This window comes from Cebidichthys violaceus, unplaced genomic scaffold (genome assembly GCF_023349555.1).
Source record: "Cebidichthys violaceus isolate CVI_PGR_0920_01 unplaced genomic scaffold, fCebVio1.0.p SCAF_8, whole genome shotgun sequence".
Classification (NCBI taxonomy): domain Eukaryota; kingdom Metazoa; phylum Chordata; class Actinopteri; order Perciformes; family Stichaeidae; genus Cebidichthys; species Cebidichthys violaceus.
In genome coordinates this window covers 6,303,580-6,325,912 of record NW_027176964.1, presented here as the reverse complement: position 1 = coordinate 6,325,912, position 22,333 = coordinate 6,303,580, and the positions used below count along the sequence as shown (strand labels likewise).

The window sequence follows — 22,333 nt, the reverse complement described above, 5'->3', positions numbered from 1 at the left end:
GCATTAACATGGGATTTAAAAACGCTGCCCTCATTTTCTAAAGATTTATGAGCCCAAAAAACGTTTCAAGGTTTTTAAAGAGCCATGAGTTTTCAACCAACACCATGTAACATTTTTACCGAGGCAACATGTAGAGCTTTCAACAACAGCTACATGTTTCAAAGGTTGTCAAAAAGAGTAAAGAGAGTAAAGCAAACGGTGTAAAGTGAGGAGTAAATTCAATTAATTTTTTTGTCTAGCACCATCATACAAAAGCATTTCAGAGTGCTTTCCATAATAACTAAAACAAAACAACAAAATTGCAAAAATGCAAATAAAGAGACATACATAGTACATACATAAAAATATATACATATAAATACATATACACATATACAAAGCATATAATACAGTGTATTCATTTAGGAAAATGCTCGTAAGAAAAGGAAGATCTTTAGTTGGTCTTAAAAGTACACAGTGTCGGGGCAGCTCTAAGATCAGCAGGAAAACCGCTCCATTCTTTGGGTGCATAAATACTGAAAGCCATCTCACCACACTTGGACAGTGCAGCACATGATATCGCTGAGATACCATTATTCACCCATCTGTGCCACGGGCTCTTGTACGTTATTGCTTCATTCTAGTTCACTCGCCTCTTTCTAACTTTACATGCTGTCAATTCAAGACAGTTTTCAGATCAATTCAATTGGCTTTATTGGCATAACATTTGATATGACTAAAATAAACAAACACAAAACAGACTCAACAAAAAAATACATCTTAAAAATATATTTTTAGTTATAATTTGGTTAGGTTCAATCTTCTGAGTGTTAGTGTAACTGCTGCGAGGCTGGCTGGTGTTTGTGATGTCAGAAGGTGAAAGGTCAGCCAGCCTCTGGACCAGTGTGCTGAGGGGACTCCTTTTTATGTTCAACTCCTGGCAGGCAAGGGCCGTCATGTCTCGTTCTGTCAACTAAGTTATGTTTTACTTATTTCATAATTTGTCATTGTTTCCTGCATTGTTTTGTGTTACTTACCTCTCCTCTCGTTTCAGGTCCCTTCACTTCCTGCCTTTGTGTGTTTTCCTGCCACTGTGATTGTCTGCCCCGCCCCTGATTGACCCCACCTGTGTCTCATCACCTACACCGTGTCCACCGTGTCCCCTTGTCTCTGTGCCAGTTCGTCCTTGTCCTCTGTGTCAAGCGGCCCAGCGATTCGCTAGTGTTATGTTCTTGGTTTTTGTTATCTCTGCTTGTTTTTCCTCAACCATGGTTTTTGCCTGATCCCTGCCTGATTTGTGTGCCTGTTCTGACTGCCTACCTGTGTACCGAATCTCTGCTGATAAGTAAAGACTATTTAACCCACAACTTATCCTGTGTCTTGGTCCTGCGATTGAGTCCTGCTTTTTCTCCGTGGTTCTCCAGTCGTAACAAGGGCTTTATAATGGTAACAGGCAGTGTTGCCCTTCTTAATTTGGCTCCAGAATGTCATCGATTTTTTTTTTACAGTTTTTTTTGCTCCATTTTGCACAATATTTTTTTACAAAGCCCTACAATGCAATCGATTCTATAACTGATTTAAATATTTTGAGCCATTTCCTAATCTATATTAGATTTGAACTAAACACCTGATTGCATAGAAATGCTCTTTGTCTTTTCTTTGAGTTCCTTAGAGCAGAAGTTCTCTGTGGAAATGATTTATATGGTAAGTATAGGTATTTGTTTGTTCTATTTGGGTCCCACATATTAAATAATAATGTTAAACAATCACTAAGAAGGTAAAGTCTAAAAGTAACACAGTTTAAACAGACACAAGCAGAAAAGTCAGCTGGCAATGAATCGTTGACTTTGTGAATATGTAAATTAAGAGATTTATAATTTCACTGTTTCATCTAGAGCACAATAGATCTAACTATAATTACATGTGTGTATTATATTAAGTTACTGTAGGGGTCAGTATAGGCGAACCGTGGTCCAAATCCGGACCCAGACGCCGCTGCATCTGGACCTACAACCGAGAATTATTACATTTTGCACTTATCACTTCACACCTGAATGAACTGAATTTAAAGCTGCAGGGCTATTTTTTTCAAAAGCTTTCTGTTATTTAATTTATTCCTAAATGCATCCCTTATTTTACTGGAAGTGAGAGAAGAAAATTAATTTATTATTAGACTGTATTATTTACAATTCATCGAGTTCAATCTGAAAACTGACAATATTGTTTTCTTTCTTTATTTGATTTAACACTGACGATCTATCACTAACATTTGACACTGTCTGTATATATACAATATTTTAGTATTTTAGTTATTTAGTTATACTTAGTCACTGTGGATTTTTTTGGTACTTTTTGTACTTTTTGACTTAGCTGATATTCTTTTTTTACTCTGTATCTTGTGTGCACTGTCCACTTTGCTGCTGTGATCCTGTGAATTTCCCCACTGCAGGGCTAATAAAGGATTATCTTATCTTATCTTATCTTAACAGTCAGTTGTTGACTACATAGACGTTAATACAACTGTTAGTCTACTTCAATATGGGACTAAATCAGAGCGTAAGTAGACATTACTGTGACGTTCCTGACCTTTGCATGAGGAAATTGTCTCTAAATGAACCTCATTGAGTTAATGTGTTGCAGATGTATTAAAATGGTGTGTGAAAAATATTTTAGCCTTATTTTGAGCTGCAACCCCAGCGGTGTGAAACAGACTTGGAAGAAAATAAAAATCTGTATATATCCTCATATGTTCATGTCATATATTCACTCATGTGTGTCAGCTTCTGGACCCGTGTGTTGTAGTGTGACATGTCGAAGTCGTGTCTTACAGTCACAGACTGGATGCCGTGTTACTTTGCTCCGGTTACTTTAATCTAGGCTGTGAGTGATTATAAGTTATGGAAGGAAACCTTCTTTCTGCTTAGAAGTATGTTTTTATATTTATTTTTTATTTGCCAGGGTTGCCGCTGAAAGAATAAGAATACATCCAAGTAACACATTAAGAGAATACACTGGTTGTTGGGGTTAGTTAAACCAGATAACCCAAAGATAACCTGAGTATGTGTCACAAAGCGTAACCAGGAAGGTAGTAGTTTGCATGTTCTTTTGGAGTGTGGTGTTTTTCTTTTGGTTCTTTTCTGCTTTGCCCGGCAGGCAAACGAGAGACTCCCCAAACACACCTGAGGCGCATCACACAATCACAGGTGAGGCGCCAGATTGGACCGAGATTGATAAGCACGCTGTGGGGCGTGGAGCAAGGAGGCAGAGAAAAGCAGGACCTCGAGGGGAGGAACAACGGACAAGCACTCGGACACCCCGCGTGACAAACGTGGACGACGCAGCCGAGAATTCAGACGAGAAACGGCAAACTATCGGGTGGTGAGGACAGCGGACAAAGAACATCTGAAAGGATTGTCAGGCCATGAAAGCAATGGTCTCCCCAACCGGGAAGAGCAAACTGGTAATTGGACAATGGACAGCCAATTTGTTATAATCATACTGAATATTGAATTTAATTACATCACAAGACCCCCCCCCCACCCATTGAAAATAACATACTACACTATGTCATAGAAAGATCATAACCAACACCAACATAATTCCCTTAAAAAAGTAATAGAGTATTTTGAAAAAGTCATAGTATAGTATACCATTAAGTACTATGATTTTTGTCAACATACTATACTAAGAGTGTCATATACGGTAGTCTAATGCGCTTGCGCATATACTGGGGTTTATACAGGAGTTTGAGTTACGCATGAAAGGTGAGACACACGGTGATCCATTAAAACCAACTGAGCAAATTAAGAAGCCTCCATTGCATTGATTTACATGGTGTCAGAAGTGAAAACGGAGTCATGGCAAAGTTCAATCCCCCAACAAACTTTTCCTTCGATAAGCCAGGAGAATGGCCGGAGTGGAAGCAGCGTTTTGTGAGATTCAGAACCGCCACCAAGCTGGACAAAGAAGATGGCGCCGTGCAAGTGAGCAGCCTGATATACGCTATGGGAAGCGAGTCAGAGAACATCTTCCGTTCGTTTGCATTTACCGAAGATGGACACAGAGATGATTTTGTTAGGGTGCTTGGAAAGTTTGATGAATACTTTGTGCAGAGAAGGAATGTAATACACAAACGTGCATGTTTCCATCTGCACGTGCAAAGACCGGGAGAGAAAGCTGAGACTTTTATCAGGGCTTCGCAAGTCAGCATGCAAGGGGAGACAACGGGGGTGATACAAGAAGTCACTCACGAGCGCAGCAAATACCCCAACCACTACGGTTAGCCAAAAGGGGGAAATAAAGGACAATGTGGACAGTGTGGGAAAGCGTGGCACAGTGAAGATGAAAATTGCCCGGCCAGAAAATCCACATGCAATACATGCAACAAAGTTGGACATTGGAGTGGGGTGTGTAGGAGCAGGAAGGCAGTGAGTGAGGTTACAGAGCAAACAGAGCAACAGCAGTCATACTTTCTTGGGGCTGTGAGTAAAGCAGGCGGGTCACCAGAGCAATGGACCGTCGAGTTGCTGGTGGGCTCTACACCAGTTGACTTCAAAATCGATACAGGGGCCGATGTTAACATCATCCGCGAGGAGACCTACCACTCACTCATCCCCAAAAGACCACTGGAGCCTGCAGATATACCACTGGACAGCCCAGGCGGCGAGCTGCAGTGCATAGGACAGATCCAGAGCACTGTGACCTACTGTTAAAAAAGGGTCTCAACTCTCTCTCTTAGACAAAGGAAGACCGCATGTCTCCTACTGCTGCGTCTTTTGTCAGCAGAGCAGGGCCAAAAAATCAGCTGGTCCAAGTTAAAATCAAATCAAAAGATATTTAATAACAAACAGAAGCTATACAATTACAAACTGAAGTACACTATCGATAGAATATGTTCCGCGGATCAGAGTTAACGTGCCCCCATCCAACAGGCCAGCTGCCTGATTTTCTGTAAGATGGCCAGCGACGAGAACTGAAGAGAGATCCTCGGTAACAATGTCTTATACTTTAAAGTCCCCACCTGAAACTTAAAAGTCCATTATCAGCTTTGTGATTGGCTGAAATCCAATACGCTTCCCCTTGGCCTATGGCCCATTGTCCTGTGGTCATCTTCCTTTGGCCAGCAGGTACCCTTCCCCCGCTGGCTCACACCTTTTCAGATTCCTGAAGTTGGCCTCTTCAAACTTATCTCCATATGGTCGCTTACGAATCTGAAAAGCCTATCTCAAAAGGTCCCTGTCTCTCCCTCACGGCTCAACACTATACCTTCAGTTTAATATATTCAATGGTTATGCTTTTATGGTTTAACACTTCTACAATTAAACATGTAATGGCATTTTATATAATAATACCTTTGGCTTAAAACTTATAAATAAACATTGACATAAGATATCCAACACTAGGGGTGCTATTAAACATACTAAGAATGCTTTCTAAACTTAAATTCTTCACACTACAAAGGAAAGGCTCACCCACTCAGCATATTTCATCCGCGGACGTACTGTAAATAACCTACTCAGCAGGCCGTTGTCTGTGGAAATGAATCTGGTGAGGAGAGTGGATGAAACGGTGTGCGACAGAGGACATCCACGGGCATATGCGAGCATGGGACATTAAAGACTGAACCGGTGAGAATACTGCTGAAAGACAACGCTCAACCATATGCTGTATACACAGCACAACGCTTACCTCTCCCTATGCTGCAAAAGGTAAAGGAGGAGCTCCAGAGGATGGAAGGAAATGGCATCATCGAGAGGGTGACACAGCCCACGGACTGGTGTGCACCCATGGTGCCAGTCTTGAAGAAGAGCACAGGTAAAGCCCGCATCTGTGTTGATCTCAAGAGGCTGAATGAGGTTGTGAAAAGAGAACAGTATATCCTGCCTACTACTGATGAGATTACAGCAAAGCTGAGTGGGGCCACTGTCTTCTCTTTGCTTGATGCCGCCATTGGGTTCTTCCAGATACCGTTGCACCCAGACAGCTGTAAGCTCACTACCTTCATTACGCCATTTGGCAGATTCAACTTCAAGCGGCTACTGTTTGGAATAACGAGCGCACCGGAAATCTTCCAGAGGAAGATGATGGAGACCCTGCAGGGGCTGGAGGGTGTCGAGGTCTTCATGGACGACATTCTGGTTTATGGGGCCACAGAGGAGGAGCATGACGGTCGCCTGGAGAAGGTAATGCAGCACATAGAGACAGCTGGTCTGAAGCTAAATCGTGAGAAGTGCTCCATCAGGCAGAGTCAGCTGCGGTTCCTCGGGCATCTCATTGACCGGTCCGGGATCCGGCCTCACCCCGACAAAGTGGAAGCTATTCGGCAGTGTGGTGGAAAATATTCCTATACCCGCTTTGCGTGAGTCTTTTCATGCTGAAATACATAATACCAAAAACCAGGTTGTCTTTTAAGTATTTATTCTCTGCGCAGAGAAAGTTCAATCATCACAACAGAATGCGTACAGTCTCAGTGAGGAAGAACCTCGAAAAAAGTGAACAAGCTTTCTTTATACAGAATGAGCAAAGTTGGGGGCCGATGGCCAATGTTACAGACATTTCGGTCTCAGACTTTTGGTCTCAGACTGATGGGAATAACAAGTGAAAACAAACGGCCAGCAACCAAAACAAGCAGCCCAAAGGCCTCGGCATGGAACATTGTCATACAACATAGTTAGTTATCTATGTGAACAGGCAAGGGAGAATCCTTCTTTCGCACAACAGAGACACGGTGAAGTTCAACAAAGTTCAGAGCAAAATTACTTAAGCATGAATACAATATACTGAGTAGAAATATATACTACGTAAAAAATTACCATTACAGCAGCTGTCACCACCAGCAGACGTGCAAGAGTTGAGAAGAATACTGGGAATGGTGAATTATCTCGGAAGATACATCCCCGAACTCTCAACGGTAGGACAGTTGCTGTACGAGCTCCTGAAGGACAAGAATACATGGACATGGAGCCACGCACAACAACAGCTTTTGAACACATCAAGGAGCTGGTGATAACTGCACCAGTACTCGCTTTCTATGACTTGAGCAAGCCCACGGCTGTGTCAGCAGACGCAAGTAGTTATGGATTCGGGGGTGTACTCCTTCAGCTCCACGGGGAGCAGTGGAAACCTGTGGCATATTGCTCCAGACGCCTCACTGAAGCAGAAACACACTACCCCCAAATAAAAAAGGAAGGTCTGGCTGGTGTGTGGGCATGCGAGAAGTTCAACAGATACCTCAATGGACTGGAGCAGTTCAAGCTAATCACTGACCACAAGCCGCTAGTGCCTCTCATTAACAGCCGCAGCCTGGACAATGTACCTATATGATGTCAGCGTCTCCTCATGAGGCTCATGAGATTCAATCCAGTGGCAGAGTATGCTCCAGGGAAAACTCTGATCGTCGCGGACACCCTGTCACACAGTCCACTGGCCAGCATGTGCGCAGAGACAGACACACGCAGTGAGGTGGCATACTACGTGACTAGTGTAGTAGAGGGGATCCCCGCATCTACAAGCAAGATGGATGAAATCAGAACGGCGACAACAGCAGACGCCAAACTGCTGTCAGTTGTGAAGCTCATAAAGAAAGGATAACTTGAACCCTTAAGCAATGTGCCCATGGACACGAGAGAGTACGTCCAAGTGAAATCAGAGCTATCAGAACACAATGGCCTTGTCCTCAGCGGAAGCAGGATTGTCGTGCTAAGGGCAATGAGAGGTGAGATCCTTCAGAAAATTAATTCTAGTCAAATGTAGGGAGAGATACGAAGATAAACAAGCTTGTAATGTCATGTCAGGTGTGCTGTGAACTGAAAAGAACACAACAAAAGGAACCTGTCATCTCCACACCGCTTCCGGAGCGACCCTGGAAGAGAATTGCAATGGACCTTTGTGAGCACAACCACCACAACTACCTGGTAATCTCAGATTATTACTCTAGGTTTCTAGAGATACTGCAGCTGCCCTCGACGACGAGTGCACAAGTCATCCAAAGACTGAAAACAGTCTTCACCAGGTTTGGCATTCCAGATGAGGTGGTGAGCGATAATGGACCCCAATTTTCAAGTGCGGATTTCAAGGAGTGCGCGAGGCAGCTCGACTTCAAGCACTGCACATCCAGCCCTCACCACCCACAGGGCAATGGACACGCAGAGAGAGCCGTACAGACAGCAAAGATGTTGATGGGGAAGAAAATCAGAACCACACTCCCCACTCTGCAGGAAAATCTCCTACCCAAATGGCCCAGCAGGACAGCTGTGAAAGAGAGGGACGGGAGGGAAAAGGCTGAACAGGCTCACTACTTCAACCACCGTCATGGAGCCAGGCCCTTGATCATCTCAAGTGAGAGCACCACCCCGAGATTCTTCGTCATCAGGACGCAGCATGGAGCAGAGCTTCGGCGGAACCGCTGTCACCTCCAACCAGTGCCGGTTCCCCAGCCCATCCCAGCAGTGCACGGGGAGATCACAGGGACAGACACACACTCTGATGGAGCCACCATGTTAGAGACTGTTCCTGTCAGTCAGAGTGTGGCTACACCCACAACAAATGTCTCCATTTGATTTAATTTGACTTAATCTTGGTTCATGCTATGTGCTGTCTGAATAGCCATTTTCAGTTAAAGTGTTCCTTTGATGTTATTGACATAACACTCAAAAGAGTAGGAGATGTCATATACGGTAGTCTAATGCGCTTGCGCATATACTGGGGTTTATACGGGAGTTCGAGTTACGCATGAAAAGTGAGACACATGGTGATCCATTAGAACCAACTGAGCAAATTAAGAAGTCTCTATTGCATTGATTTACAACGAGTTCTTAATTTTTCCGACGTACTATACTATGTCTTTTTTCAACATACTATAATTTGAATTGTTATCACTTTTTTAAAATACAATACCATGGCTTTTTTTAGGATTTCTTTCAACATACCATACAATGACATTTTATGATATTTTTTAAAATACTATACTATGACTTTAAATTAATTTTTCGACTTGATAAAGCATTGTCTTTTGCCATTTTGGGATATATTCTATATATATAAATACATATTCTGTCTTTTTTATGATCTTTTTCAACACACTATGCTATGCCTTGTTAGGACTTTTGACATACAGTAATATTACATTTTATGAGATCTTTCGACACACTATACTATGTACTTTTTTTTAACATACTGCACTGTGACATGCTATACTATGAATATATGGCTTATTTATGTCGTCCTATACTATGACTTTTTTAGGACTGTTTTCACCGTAGTATATTATTAACTTTTTAAACTTACTACACTATGCTGATATACTTTAGTATGACTTAATAACTTTTTTACACATACTATAATAGAAGCTTTTTAGTTGTTTTTACACACTAAACCAGGGCTTTTTAAAATAATATATTTTCAACATACTATATTAAGGCTTTTTCATACTATAGTATGATTTTTTTGGGGGGGAAACTATGCTATGATGTTTTTTTGATAAACAAAACAAATACTTTTTTCTGACTTTTTTTAATATACTATACCAGGGGTCTTCAACGTTTTTCATGCCAAGGACCCCCAAACTGATAGAGAGATGGAGCAGGGACCCCCTACTATATAAAGCATATTGTATACAATTGTGTTTTATATTAAACTGGGCCTAGTACATACCTTGTTATTGTGCATTCAATACTAAGCTATTCAAATAAGACACAGGTTCATATATTCATGTTTTTATTTTAAACATGTGCATGGTACAGTGAGTAGGGTGGCCGTGCCACTTCCATTTAGAAGCATACCTTGCATGATAATCATGCATACAAGCTATTCAAATTGACGTTTTTATTTTAAACATAAATGTGGAAACGAAAATGAGTGATAGCCTATTAGTGCCACTGCCATGCATAAACATACCTGTTATCTTGCATACAATACTGAACTATTAAAATAATGGACAGATTCATGTTTGGGGAAGAAAACAAAAAAAATAAAAAATTGTCTAATCAACCAAAAATTTCGTGGACCCCCTGCATTCGCGAACCCCTTAGGGGTCGCGGACCCCCTGTTGAAGACCTCTGTACTATACTATGACTTTCTCATAATTTTTTCATTACTTCGATTTTTGTGACATACTATGCCACTCAAGGCATTCTTATACTTTCCTATATTTTTATGCAAACTACTGTGACATACTATACTATGACATTTCTCATGACTTTTCATGCTATGACATTTTTATTAGATATTCATGGCATACTATACTATGATATTTTAGATCACATACTTTATTATAGGCTTTTGGTGGCACATTATAAAAGACATATAAGACTTGCTATGATTTAATTAAAATGTTTCATGGCATATTATAGTTAAAATATTTTGAGAAAAACAATATTACGAGACTAAAGTAAGAATATTAAAAAAATAACTACCTACCCTGTAAAACTGATACTAATAGAAAACCATTTTGATGAGGCATGAATGTAAACTTCACCAACTGTGATAAGGTACATAGATCCACTTGATCATAAACATTCAAACCAGCAGTGTTATTTGTGATACTGACACTTGTAAGTTGGTGTAACTTATAACTACACTTGCAAGCACCTTACAATTGTAAAAGTTATAAACCAACTGAAATCTTAAATCAAAAACCGCTCAATATTTTGTCAGTACTGTCTCACCATTACATTCCAGAAGCACAGAGGAGAGGCCCGAACTGTCTGCTAAGGACACTCATGGTCAGCTGCAATACAATTTTAGTTTTCATATAGTTTTTGTGTGTAACATCGCTGCAGTGACCATAGCTGTGCTGTCAGGCACTCAGATAGCTTTGGAGACACCGCGTTGCGACACAATCTCTACTTTCTCTAGTCACATGACATCACGCGGTCAACAATACAGTAGATAATGCAAACGTTGTATGAGAAGTTTGCTAAAATATTGGTAGAGACGTGTCCATACCATCCATTTGTAAACCTCCACCCTTGACTATAATTATTTGCAATTTGGTTTACTTTTTAAGAGTACATTGAAATACAGTTTAACATGAACTTACATTTAAGTTGACTTTTTGTTAGTATACTTAAAGACACTTCTAATGAAGTGTAATTGAAGTTCACTTTAATGATGCAATTGTGTATTACAAATAACTTAAAAGTAAGTATACGTTTTATAAGTGCACTTAAATATCACTTAAAATATTTGCAATTTGATATAGCCTACTTTTGTAAAATGATACTTACATACAATTTGCAATACACTTACAATAAAGTACACTTTTTATAATAGACTGAAATGTTTGTATATTTATTTTTAGTACATTGAAGCTGAAGTTAATATAATTTATTTTGTACATCAATCTAACATATACTTTAAATTAACTGATACTAGAAATACTTTCGTATTAAATTGTATTTCTAATCCACTAAAGTATATTACTTTTTGACCTGGGAGAATAAGAAAACAAAATTATATAATGTGAAGTGATGACTTATGTGCAATTAAAGTAAAATACATTCGAGATTTTAAACACGTTTACAGCTTTGTTGATTTTGGACTTGAACAACTGGCTGTGTTTGTGGAGGTCCCGTCTCTGAAAGTCAAAGGACAAATGAGTGATATCAGGGAGCAAATGATAAAATGTCAGAGACCATTTTGTCTAATGACATGTCATGATGGAACATTTGCGATAATTACCTGTTGAACTCGGCCTCATCGGCTGACTCAGGAAGCTCTTTTCTCCTGGTCTCAGGAAGCAGGAAGCAGAGAGCTCCACTGAGGAGCGTTAAGCTGCTGAAGACTGTGGTGGGTATGACCCAGTGGTACATGGCCAAGATGTTAAGCAGTGGAGCCAGTAATCCACCTACTCTTCCTAATATGGCTCCTAAAGCTGTGGCTGTTTGTCTGAAAGGGGAAGGAAGAGTGGAAAAATAGAAGACATTTAAACATTTGGATCAAATAGCAAAATGTAATTTATATAGCACGCTTAAAAATACGAAACAAAGTGCTTTGACAGAAAAAGCACGGCAGAAGCAGGATACAGAGAAAGCATTATAACAAAGCCAGACAAAAGCAATACAAGTACAGTTAGTTACGGCTGTTAGTAGTAGCTGGAGCAGAGTGGAGCCGCACAGTTTTCCGACCGTACCATATGGAACGTGCTATGTGGATTATGTTGTGGAACAATTTGTGCATTAACCTGTGGATCTTTACAGTGTGTTGAGGTAATCGGCAGTACTTTTAGGAAGAAAGGAAGTTGTTTCACTAACTTGTACGAGAGCAATAGGATCAATAAAACAGGTCTTGCATTCACCTACGAGCGGTGTCGGTGTGAGCTATGTGCATAGGATCAGAAACACGCGTCAACTTAAGGTTTACACTCTGCTAATGGTTTGGACGCTACAAAGCTTTTTTGCGAGAGGTCCTTGAGCATACAGCCATTAGGATATATTAGAACATTTGCTACAGCAGAATGCAAGATTAGCTGTGGACAGACACTGCGGTGCACACCTACCCACAGCCCCAACTTTGGAACGGCCAGAGGGGCTCTACATAAAGATCTAAGACCATTGGACACCTGTAGGTTAGGACAAACCATTTAGTACATCTTAAATGCTGTTTCACATTAAGCCTGTGAACACCTACCTAACAGATGTTGGAAACAACTCCTGAACAAAAACATTACATATAGTAACACCGGAGAGCAGGAAAAAACGTGCTGCAACAGCTAAGGATGTAATGGCAATGGCATATCCTGAAAAAAAGAAACGTACAAAAACAAAAGTTGAGAACAGACACGCAGGACAAAAACATGAAGTTATCATTTTGATAAATTGTAAAGGGGATTACCTTGAACAGCCAGGACAAGTATGCAAGAGAGTCCTCCTGTCAGAAGTGTTGCTACAAATATTTTTTTTCTTCCAAAAACCTCCAGCAGCCACATACACAGTAAATGAGCTGGTATTTCAATGGCACCAAACAAGAATTGTGTCATAAAGATACTGAAGCCGAGGCTTCCCATATTGAAGTACACACAGAAGATGGAAAGGGTTAGTGAAAACCTGAGTTTAAAGACAGGAAGGAAACACATTAGTCTTGTCCTACATTATGTAGCATTATTAACATCTTAGTCTCAATCGCAGCATCAAATAACCTCCCAACTACGCACTTTGGCTATCCGAACATGAACAATGTGTGGCTTAAACAGCACATTTTCCATATTAGGCTGCAGTTTGTCCCTGCTGTTCCTCAAACGGCCACTTGAGGTTGGCTCCAAAAGTGGAAAAGTCAATCCTCATAGACCCCCATGATAAACTGTCCACTTTACAACCTGGTACAAAAAAACGTGTTTGGTCCCTTGATCTAATTTACTTGATCAAACCCATTTATGACTATATGTAGAGTGATTATATTTTTATTAAAGTCAAAAACATTTTTCATTAAAGATTAAAGTAGTTTATCTTTAAGATGTTACTGGAGCTCTTGGAAATGTCCACTCACCATGCCAATGTTATGATGAAAATATATTTAGTCAGCACAGGTGATCTGAAAATAACTTTAATGCCTCCTTTGTTCCCAACATCTTTCACAGCAATCTGTAACAGAAAGTCTTTAGTAAAACTAAAATTTTTTTTAATATTAATAGTTTACTACGATTGGTAAAAGTAGTAGCAAATACGTTTAAGCAGCATAAATTATTACCCAACACCATGGATAATGGGAAATAAAGAAATGTGAGGGGTCAGTACATTGTTTAGAAGAGAGTCTGGAACAATGCGTTTGTTGATGGCGGCCGCCTTGACGATCAGCTGTTTGGCCTCTTCTGTCCTTCCTCTGCTTAACAACCATCTGGCTGACTCTGGAATGAACCTCAAAGAAACAGAGAAAGTGACAGTTAAAATAGTCAATAATTTACAAATGAAACAATAAAAGGCAATAAAAAATAGTTGATGCACACCATATGTAGAAAACAACCACTGTAATTGGAGATGCTGTGATTAGTTGAGCCAGTCTCCAGTCTCTGATGAAATAGATCATGCCAGCGAGGACACACTGTCCAACTGCACCAAATAGCTGAGTCACACATGCTCCCCACGATCTTTTGGACGGCCCGATCCACTCAGTGGCTGCAATCAGGAAAATATACAATTTATTATTTTTCAAGTTGCCAGTTTTGACCGGGATTGTTTTGGTTTTCAACAATCAAAAACGAATGCTAGAAGTATAACTTGAAAGATGCTATAATGCCATACACAATTTCTAGGATCATTAACTGACATTGTAACAGCTACAAACCAATTGGTGGTCAATGATAATATATATTGTTCTTCACATAATTTACTTCTGTAGATCATTTGATTTATCAATATTTGCAAAATTTCTAATAATATAATTTCTATACATTTTCTATCATGCAAGTGTCTTTAATACGTTTTATTGTCTAAAGTCCAATGATAGTTTATTTGGAAAATAAAAATCAATGTAACGTGATGTAAAATGATACCTGTACATAGTTCATACCCAGTATAATGCTGTTGATTCGATAGCCTCCCCCTCCAACTCCCACCATGAACATGGATGCTAAGTATAAGTAGACATTGGGGCATAGTGCTGTTGTTACAGTAAATATGAACAATAAAACTGCTGTAATTTGAGTTGAACGTTTGCGACCAAATCTGCAACAGAAAGACATTAACAAAATGATACAGTTTAGAAGAAATTACCAGTTTCTCTTATGGTCAAAGCACAGAATTAAAATAAATAATGGTGCTCATTGGCAGAAAGACTGCAATAGCGACAATGCACCTAATTTCATCTCATCTACAAATTAACAAAATGGTTTATTTACTGAACAATATGGACACAAGGAATATGAATCAACACTAGAAATGCCAAGTATGATGGAAAGCTAGTCAGAACAAAATATGACATTCAGTAAATCCCAGCAGTATATAGCAATAATTCCTAATAATACAATTAATTAAATTAACATGACCTGGATAAGCAGTATAAAATGGATGGATGGATTAACCAATACAAATTATTCAAGTTAACTTAATTCAGGGTTGGCTTTATTTGCTGTGTATTTGTTTGTTTGTTTGTTACCCATGTTAAGCAATAAAAAAAGTTTGTAATAAACAAAAAGGATAGACTTTTCAATACCATTACGACCTTTTTGTTATAAAATTAATTCAATGCTTAAGACTTTTCAAGACTTGCCAATACCCTGCTAGTATTTAGTTTAATGTTGGAAACAAATTGCATCTTCTTTCTAAAATTGTAAAAATTAATATTTATGAATGGGAGCTGTGTGTGGGGTTGTATTCCATTTTTTTTAAATGTTCACATTGATCAAAAACAGTTTTTTACTGCATGAAATACACTTACGATTCAGCAAAAGGTCCAAATATAACAGAACCAGCGAGAATACCGGCCATGAACACTGCTTGTATCACTTCCACCAAGTTAGCTTTGTCACAAACTAGATCAAACTGCAAAGAAAGAAAATAAACATTTAATGAACGATTTCATGACGGTAATTTCTTCAGTTTCTACACTCAATACTTACATCAGTGATTATGGTGGCATCATACGTTGTGTTGTAGTAAACCCATCCATTCCAGCACCCTGTGGTCTCATTGAGTCCGTACTCTCTGATGGCCCCGATGTCCCAGTCCACAGGGACAAACATCTGACACCTGCTGAAGGTCCCATCCTCCTCCCGGGGCAGAGTCAGGTTCAGCTGCTCATCTGCGGTCAGATTGGAGTCAGCCTGAAGGATCCAGTCTGTGTTACAGTGTCGCTCTGGATCAGACTGGATAAAAAGAAAATTGGCAAAAAGAAAAGACTGAGTTAAATTTGGAAAGCAAAGTGCAATCAGAGTGAGCTGCTGGAATAACCCAAATTCTCCAATGCTCCTCAGGATCTCTCCAAAATCTGCCATGTTGATATCATATATCTCACTTTGTGTAGTTGAAAAGGGCTGCACCATAGCTTTAACCAATATCCATTAATGTTTAACCTAACTTGTGAATCAATGACTGACTCTTTATGTCAACTGGTAATATAGTTATATTATGAAGAACATTATGGTCTTTAACATGTTTCTTTTTGTTTTCACCCGAGCTGAACTCTAGACTGTTGTCTTATAATCATTGACTCCTTGCTGGCAAATTTATAAGATGTCCACTTTAAAAGTGGACATCTTTATTCATTTGGGCTTGAGATGTTTCTCTGAAATCATTTCCATCACAAATGTGTGTACATTTTAACAAACAGACATCCTAGATATCCAAATTTTGGGTTGTGATGGGTTTAACACCTCTGGGAAAATAAACATTAAGCATTAACATGGGATTTAAAAACGCTGCCCTCATTTTCTAAAGATTTATGAGCCTAAAAAACGTGTCAAGGTTTACAGAGCCATGAGTTTTCAACCAACACCATGTACATGACCTGATACACCTTGCTGTCTAACAACAGTATGAGTGTTGCATGAATATTATTGGTACTTGAGATGACCTTTGAAGGTTAGACAGTTCTCTGTATATTGTTATAGGTTACCATACCATTCACAAATATAATATGTTGACTCACCTTATAGGGGAAAAAGTGCTTAATAAAACAAATGCCCTACACTTCAAAGCAATATGGATATGAAAATATGTATTTATTCTAAAACTAAAGCCTGGAGACTCTTCAATACAAAGTTGTCATTTAGAGAAATTTCACACAAACATCTTAATGAAAAACTTACTTTTACTTTAGGTAATATATGATGGTATGTTGGCGCAATTCAGGACATCATAACTGATTAAGAAACTTTGTACAAAACACTAAAGGTAGTGCAGTAAAGCAAACGGTGTAAAGTGATGAGTAAATTCAATTAAGATTTATTTCACTAGCACCATCATACAAAAGCATTCAGAGTGCCTTACATAAAAACTAAAACAAAAAAACAAAAATGCAAATAAAGACATACATACAGTTGCACTCAAAATTATTGAACCCCCATTGCAAATTAGGTTTATTGGCAAAATGTACAAACTTTCAGCTGTTTTGAATGAACAACTCAAACAAGAACAATTTAAATTTTAGTGGTTTCTCCTAATTTAACACAAAATGCCATTTTTAATGACTGCAGTCTCATAATTATTCAACCCCTTAAAGACAAGCATCTTTAGTACTTAGTAGAGCACCTTTTTGCTGTTATGACTTAATGCAAACCTGATGCATGCCCAGACACCAGGTTCTGACAGCATTCCTGAGGAATCTCAGCCCATTCCTCATGGGCAATGGCCCCCAGCTCTCTAATATTCTTAGGTTTGCGTGCTGGCGTGTCTGGCGACTGTGACGGCCACTCTAGAATTTTCCAGGACTTTTTCTGAAACCAAGCCTTGGTGGACGTTGAGGTATGCTTGGGATTATCTTGTTGAAAGGTCCAATGACAGCCAAGCTTCAGCTTTCTCACAAACGGCATGACGTTTTCTCCCAGGATTTCCTGATACTTGATTGAATCCATCTTGCCCTCCATACGCTGCAGGTTTCCAGTGCCAGAAGAAGCAAAGCAGCCCTAGAGCATCACCAAGCCACCGCCATGCTTCACTGTAGGCACGGTGTTCTTCTTAGCGTATGCTTCATTCATCCTCCTCCAGACATACCGTTGATCCATAGGCCCGAAAAGTTCCAGATTTGTTTCATTGCTCCACAGAACAGAATCCCAAAACGTCTGTGGCTTATTAATATGGTTTTGAGCATATTAGAGCTGACTTTTGGGTCAGTAGTGGTTTACGTCTTGGAGTTCGGGCATGGAGACCTTCAGCGTTTAGTATGCGCCTTACTGTGGAAACTGAAACCTCCTGCTTGAGACAACACCTGATTGGCGTTTAATAATTTTGAGACTGCAGTAGTCATTGAAAGTGGCATTTTGTGTTGAATTAGGAGAAATAACTTGTAACCACTTTACCATGGACTCAAAACATTGGACAAACGCAAGCGAAGACACAGCTAACTAGCACCACCAGGCCTACCAAGAAACACCCAGGCGAAAAAAAAATGTGCTTTTTTGTATTTAAAATATACTGACATTTTCAATAGTACACTGCAAATATACTATCAAAGAATTGTACTTTCTGTAAATATATAAAAAGTATACAAAAGTTACGCTTTCACCTATTTTCAAAATTCAACTTTTAACACACATTAAAATGATTGTACTGTAGTATACTTTCAAGAAATATATTATACAATAATATACTTTTAAGTGAAAGTTCTGTGCAATTACTTAAATGTACTTCTTTGAACTTTGTTTTCAAACATATTTTTTTATATTTCAAAATGTATGCTTTAAATTACCATTGAAACAAATGCACCAGATGCACATTTTTAAACTATTTTGATATCTTGCTGTTTTAGTACATCTTATTCATGCTTATATTTCAGTACATTATGTGTATATTTCTTGAGGAAAATGTTAATTATTATTGATTATGTGTATTAGAAGAATGATGCACCGAAAGCCCCTTTATAACCTTTCCAATTGTTTAAATTATCAAAATTGTATAAAGTACACAAATAGCTACACTCATAATCATTCAATAATATTTTTAAGTAAAATGTAGCTGAATTGTATGAAATCAAAAGTTTATTCATTCAAACACTTAAACATTAAGTAAATATGCAATAACCTGAAAATATGTATAACCTGAATGTAGGCAAATCAAGTAAACTTTATGTGACTGAATCATCACGTGACGCTCTGCGTAAGGAAACGTCACTTCACCAACGTGACACGTGACTGAGCATGGACTTGGCATTCTGATCAGATTCTGACCGACCGAGCAGGACCAAGTTATAAGGTAAGTCCAATCATTTGCCATCTTAAGTAACATGTTATTTTAGAAGTATTTGTTTTACGAAGACGAATATGGTTCTTTTGACGATTATATTTGAGAGGTTGGTGAATTTAGGTTAGCACATGTCCGAGGATGCTGAATGGCCTGCTATGTGAGTTAGCACGAGCTAGCGGCTTTGGCGCCGGTTAGCATAGTTGCGCTGATTGTGAAATACTCGCGACGTTGCTTCCAAAGCAGAGGACCTTCGGTAGAGAACACTCTGCTCACCAAGCTGCTGCCGCTCAGGCTGTGTGCGTCAACAGCTAACTTCCACCATGTGGCTATAGTCACATCGTGGTTCCCTAGCACGTGCTATCTGGCTCAGCCAGGAACGCCCTTCTGCTGCTAATGGTTATCTAGGCTACCGCCGGTTATGCTAATGCCGCTCAGGCTGCGTCATTTGCTAACACAGGCTACCTACATCTTAACCGGCTGCACCTGCTGCTCGAGTTCGGCACGAGCTAAACTGCAGAGAGGTTTACACAGTTGGTTGACATTACAGTATAAGTGGCTCGTTATTCTGCGGTGGCCTGTATAAATAAATAAAATAAATCCGATTTATTGCCAATTAATGTTATGGTTTCATATGCAGGGAATGTGATTTGGTGTATTGACAACGAAATACGGAATAATATACAATAAAATATGTACAATGCAAGATCAGGCAGACGCACCTCTGCAGCTGGTTATTTGTCATTCTGGTTGAAAACTAACCTTGTAATATTTTCCATTACTTTCAGGTACAACACTACGGGGCCGAATCAACAAAGTAGATCACGTCTTGTCCAGGCAACTTCTCAATGCAGGTGAGTAACATAACATATGATGGCATTGATAAGTTTTATATGAACTAAGCCATAGTTTTCTGCAGAAATGTTGGCTCTATCTTGACCTTGTTGTTTTTTTTCTTCTTTAGGTAGAATATGTGAATGGGCGTATGGGAATGTAAGGTGTGTGGAAAATCAGTAGGAAGTAGGTATGAATTGCTTAAACATTGCAAGCTATAATCAAAAAATAATATTGGTTTAACAGGATTTCCTGTGTAGTCAAAATAGAAGAAAATGTTGTATAAATATGCTGTGACATCATCTCTCGTATCTTCTCTTAACAGACGCTGTTATTCAAGAGTCTCCGCAGACGAGTGCCTCGGCCGTGCGAGCGGCCATCAGACGGAAGTGAACGAGCAGTTCAACCAAAAGAAAGGAACATAACGTGGATCATGTTTGTGTTTCTATTTAGTGAGCGAGAGTCTGCAGCGGTGCAATTCTTTTTGATGGTTCAGTGTTCTTCTGTGTTTTAATCTGAAACATGGTCCTTCTGTTTTGTTTAGTAATACATGTACCCTGTAAACTTAAATCAGAACATATTTTGCTCTCTTAAGTATATTTTTCTTATATTTCTCAAATGCATTATATTACAATTATTTGAAAGTGTTTAAAGTTTTAATTTGCAAATTGTTAGATTTACGATGTTGGTACATTTTATATATTTGCAAATATTACAATTCTTGGCAGTGTATTTGCTATGTACTATTATAAATATAATATATTAAGAATATATTTGAATTTCAATAAGGTGTTTGATTACTATCTGAGAAGTTCATTCAGCATTTAGGATACTGGTAATACATTTATAATATTGTGATGTAAAAGTATGTAGTGTACAAAGTAATATAGCATAGTAATAAGAAAGTGTGCTTTCTTAGTAATTGGAATAAGCCAAAAGTATAACTTTTGGTATACTATTACCACAATATAAATATATTAATATTGTAATATTTACGTATTTGTAAAATACTCCTAATATATTTAAAATATACTTAAAACACAAAAAAAGTATAATTTAAGTTGGCTATCAGCATGTATATTAATACATAGTCATATACTTAAATTAATAAAAAAAAATATATATATATATACATACATAATCAAGTTACACTGACAATCTGTGACTGTTCTTCCTTTTTGTGGGATTTACCAGAGCTTTGTGTACATTATATAGGCCAAACCTGAATGCTATACCAAATTGTGAGAAAACGGAAAATCCAGAAAAAAGTATTTCCAATATTTTAAATACAAAATACATGTATTGTATTTTGTTACATTTTCTGGCACCAGTATTTTGTATTTTATTTTAATACATTTATTTGAGGGGTATTTTGTATCAAAATACATTTTGATGTATTTTTGCCCATCTCTGCATATAGGAAGCTGTGATATTGTGAAACAACAGTCTGAAGTTCTGAAGCAAGACTTTATTGATCTGTTAAACACAGTCAGCTCTGTCAAGGCTGAGGTGTTTATTAGTGGCCCTCTTCCACCAGTCAGAGGAGGAGATAAAGGATTCAGCAGGCTGTTTGCACTGAACAAATGGCTGTCAACTGCATGCAATTCAGTACATTTTATCAACAATTTCTACCTTTTTTGGGAGCGCAGACATCTTTTTAAGGCACATGGAGTTTGCCTGAACAGGTAAGGGGTAAAACTGTTGACCTCTAACCTATTTTTCTTCCTCCGTCACTCGTCTGTTCCTACCGCCAAGGACAAGAGGACTCTAAACAAGAGATAACCACACAGCATCACCATAGAGACCTTACGGGAAGGATGCCCCCGCCTAACGAGAGCCAAGAGGAGGAGTCTCCAACCTCATCATCAGGGACCGCATCTGATCTCCCACTTTCCTCACCCTTCCGAGAGGAGGAGTCTTTACCTCCCTCCCCAGCACCTACTTCCAGACTCCATCCAGGTCCCTTTCCTCTCACACTCTCCCCATCCTCCCCCCACCTGGAGTTCACTGACCACATGAAAGAGCTGGTCATTGCTGGAACCAAACACACTCATCACCTACACTTCTCGTCGTACAGTTCCAGCCTCACCCCCGCCACTGACTCTAAGTCTTCAGCCAGTTTTGACACAATCGGCGAAGTTAAAGCGCCCTGCCCGTCCCCCACCTCCACTACGGCTCCACAACCATCCTCTGTCTCCTCTACCTGATAAAGGCATTAATTGATATCTTCTGGGTCCAGGCTACAAGGCTAATGACACCAATGATTCTCTCAGGAAAAGTCGGGGCCCTGTATGCAGCTAGCCTTCTCAATTCCTGTCCTGATTTTTTTAGAAAAAGACAGTGGAGGCTGCAAAGAAACAATAGTAAACCTGCAAACTTATCAAAGTTAACATTCATTCCTTGTCAGCCTGTCCAAATAAATTGGGCAAATATAGCTTTAACCACATTAAACTTAGCTTTATTAAATGTCAGGTCTCTGTCAGGAAAAACATTTTTGATCAATGCTTTTATTGTTAGGCACAAACTGGACATTTTGTTTTTAACTGAAACAGGGTTAAACCAAAATAACAGTGCAGCTGTTCTTATTGAATCAACACCTCACAACTTCAGTTTCATGAGTGAAACAAGAGCGCATAAGAAAGGAGGTGGAGTTGCTACTTTATTTAATGATTCTCTTCAATGCAAGCAGATGT

General features: G+C 39.0%; 1 protein-coding gene and 1 long non-coding RNA gene across 2 annotated transcripts; one reads left to right on the top strand and one right to left on the bottom strand.

Moving 5' to 3' along the window:
• Positions 1-11,410: 11,410 nt before the first annotated feature.
• On the bottom strand, positions 11,411-15,904 carry LOC137892823 (solute carrier family 22 member 13-like). The gene is made up of 10 exons (XM_068738209.1): positions 15,530-15,904; positions 15,349-15,452; positions 14,482-14,636; positions 13,919-14,087; positions 13,710-13,830; positions 13,462-13,556; positions 12,811-13,022; positions 12,607-12,715; positions 11,659-11,865; positions 11,411-11,554 (listed from the first exon to the last, which is right to left on the bottom strand). The coding sequence occupies exons 1-10, from the start codon at positions 15,902-15,904 to the stop codon at positions 11,497-11,499; spliced, it is 1,605 nt and encodes a 534-aa protein (XP_068594310.1). The 3' UTR covers positions 11,411-11,496.
• A 2,859-nt stretch (positions 15,905-18,763) lies between these two features.
• Positions 18,764-19,830, top strand: LOC137866260 (uncharacterized). The gene is made up of 3 exons (XR_011102103.1): positions 18,764-18,818; positions 19,595-19,660; positions 19,771-19,830. It is a non-coding gene; the product is annotated as an uncharacterized lncRNA (long non-coding RNA).
• Positions 19,831-22,333: the final 2,503 nt, after the last annotated feature.

Excerpts from the sequence above, each read along its gene's own strand:
- LOC137892823 (XM_068738209.1), bottom strand. The coding sequence starts at position 15,904 with ATGGCAGATTTTGGAGAGATCCTGAGGAGCATTGGAGAATTTGGGTTA. Across the intron at positions 13,831-13,918 it reads GTGGTTGTTTTCTACATATG|GTTCATTCCAGAGTCAGCCA; the intron begins GTGTGCATCAAC and ends TGTTTCTTTGAG. Across the intron at positions 11,555-11,658 it reads GATGAGGCCGAGTTCAACAG|AGACGGGACCTCCACAAACA; the intron begins GTAATTATCGCA and ends TTTGACTTTCAG.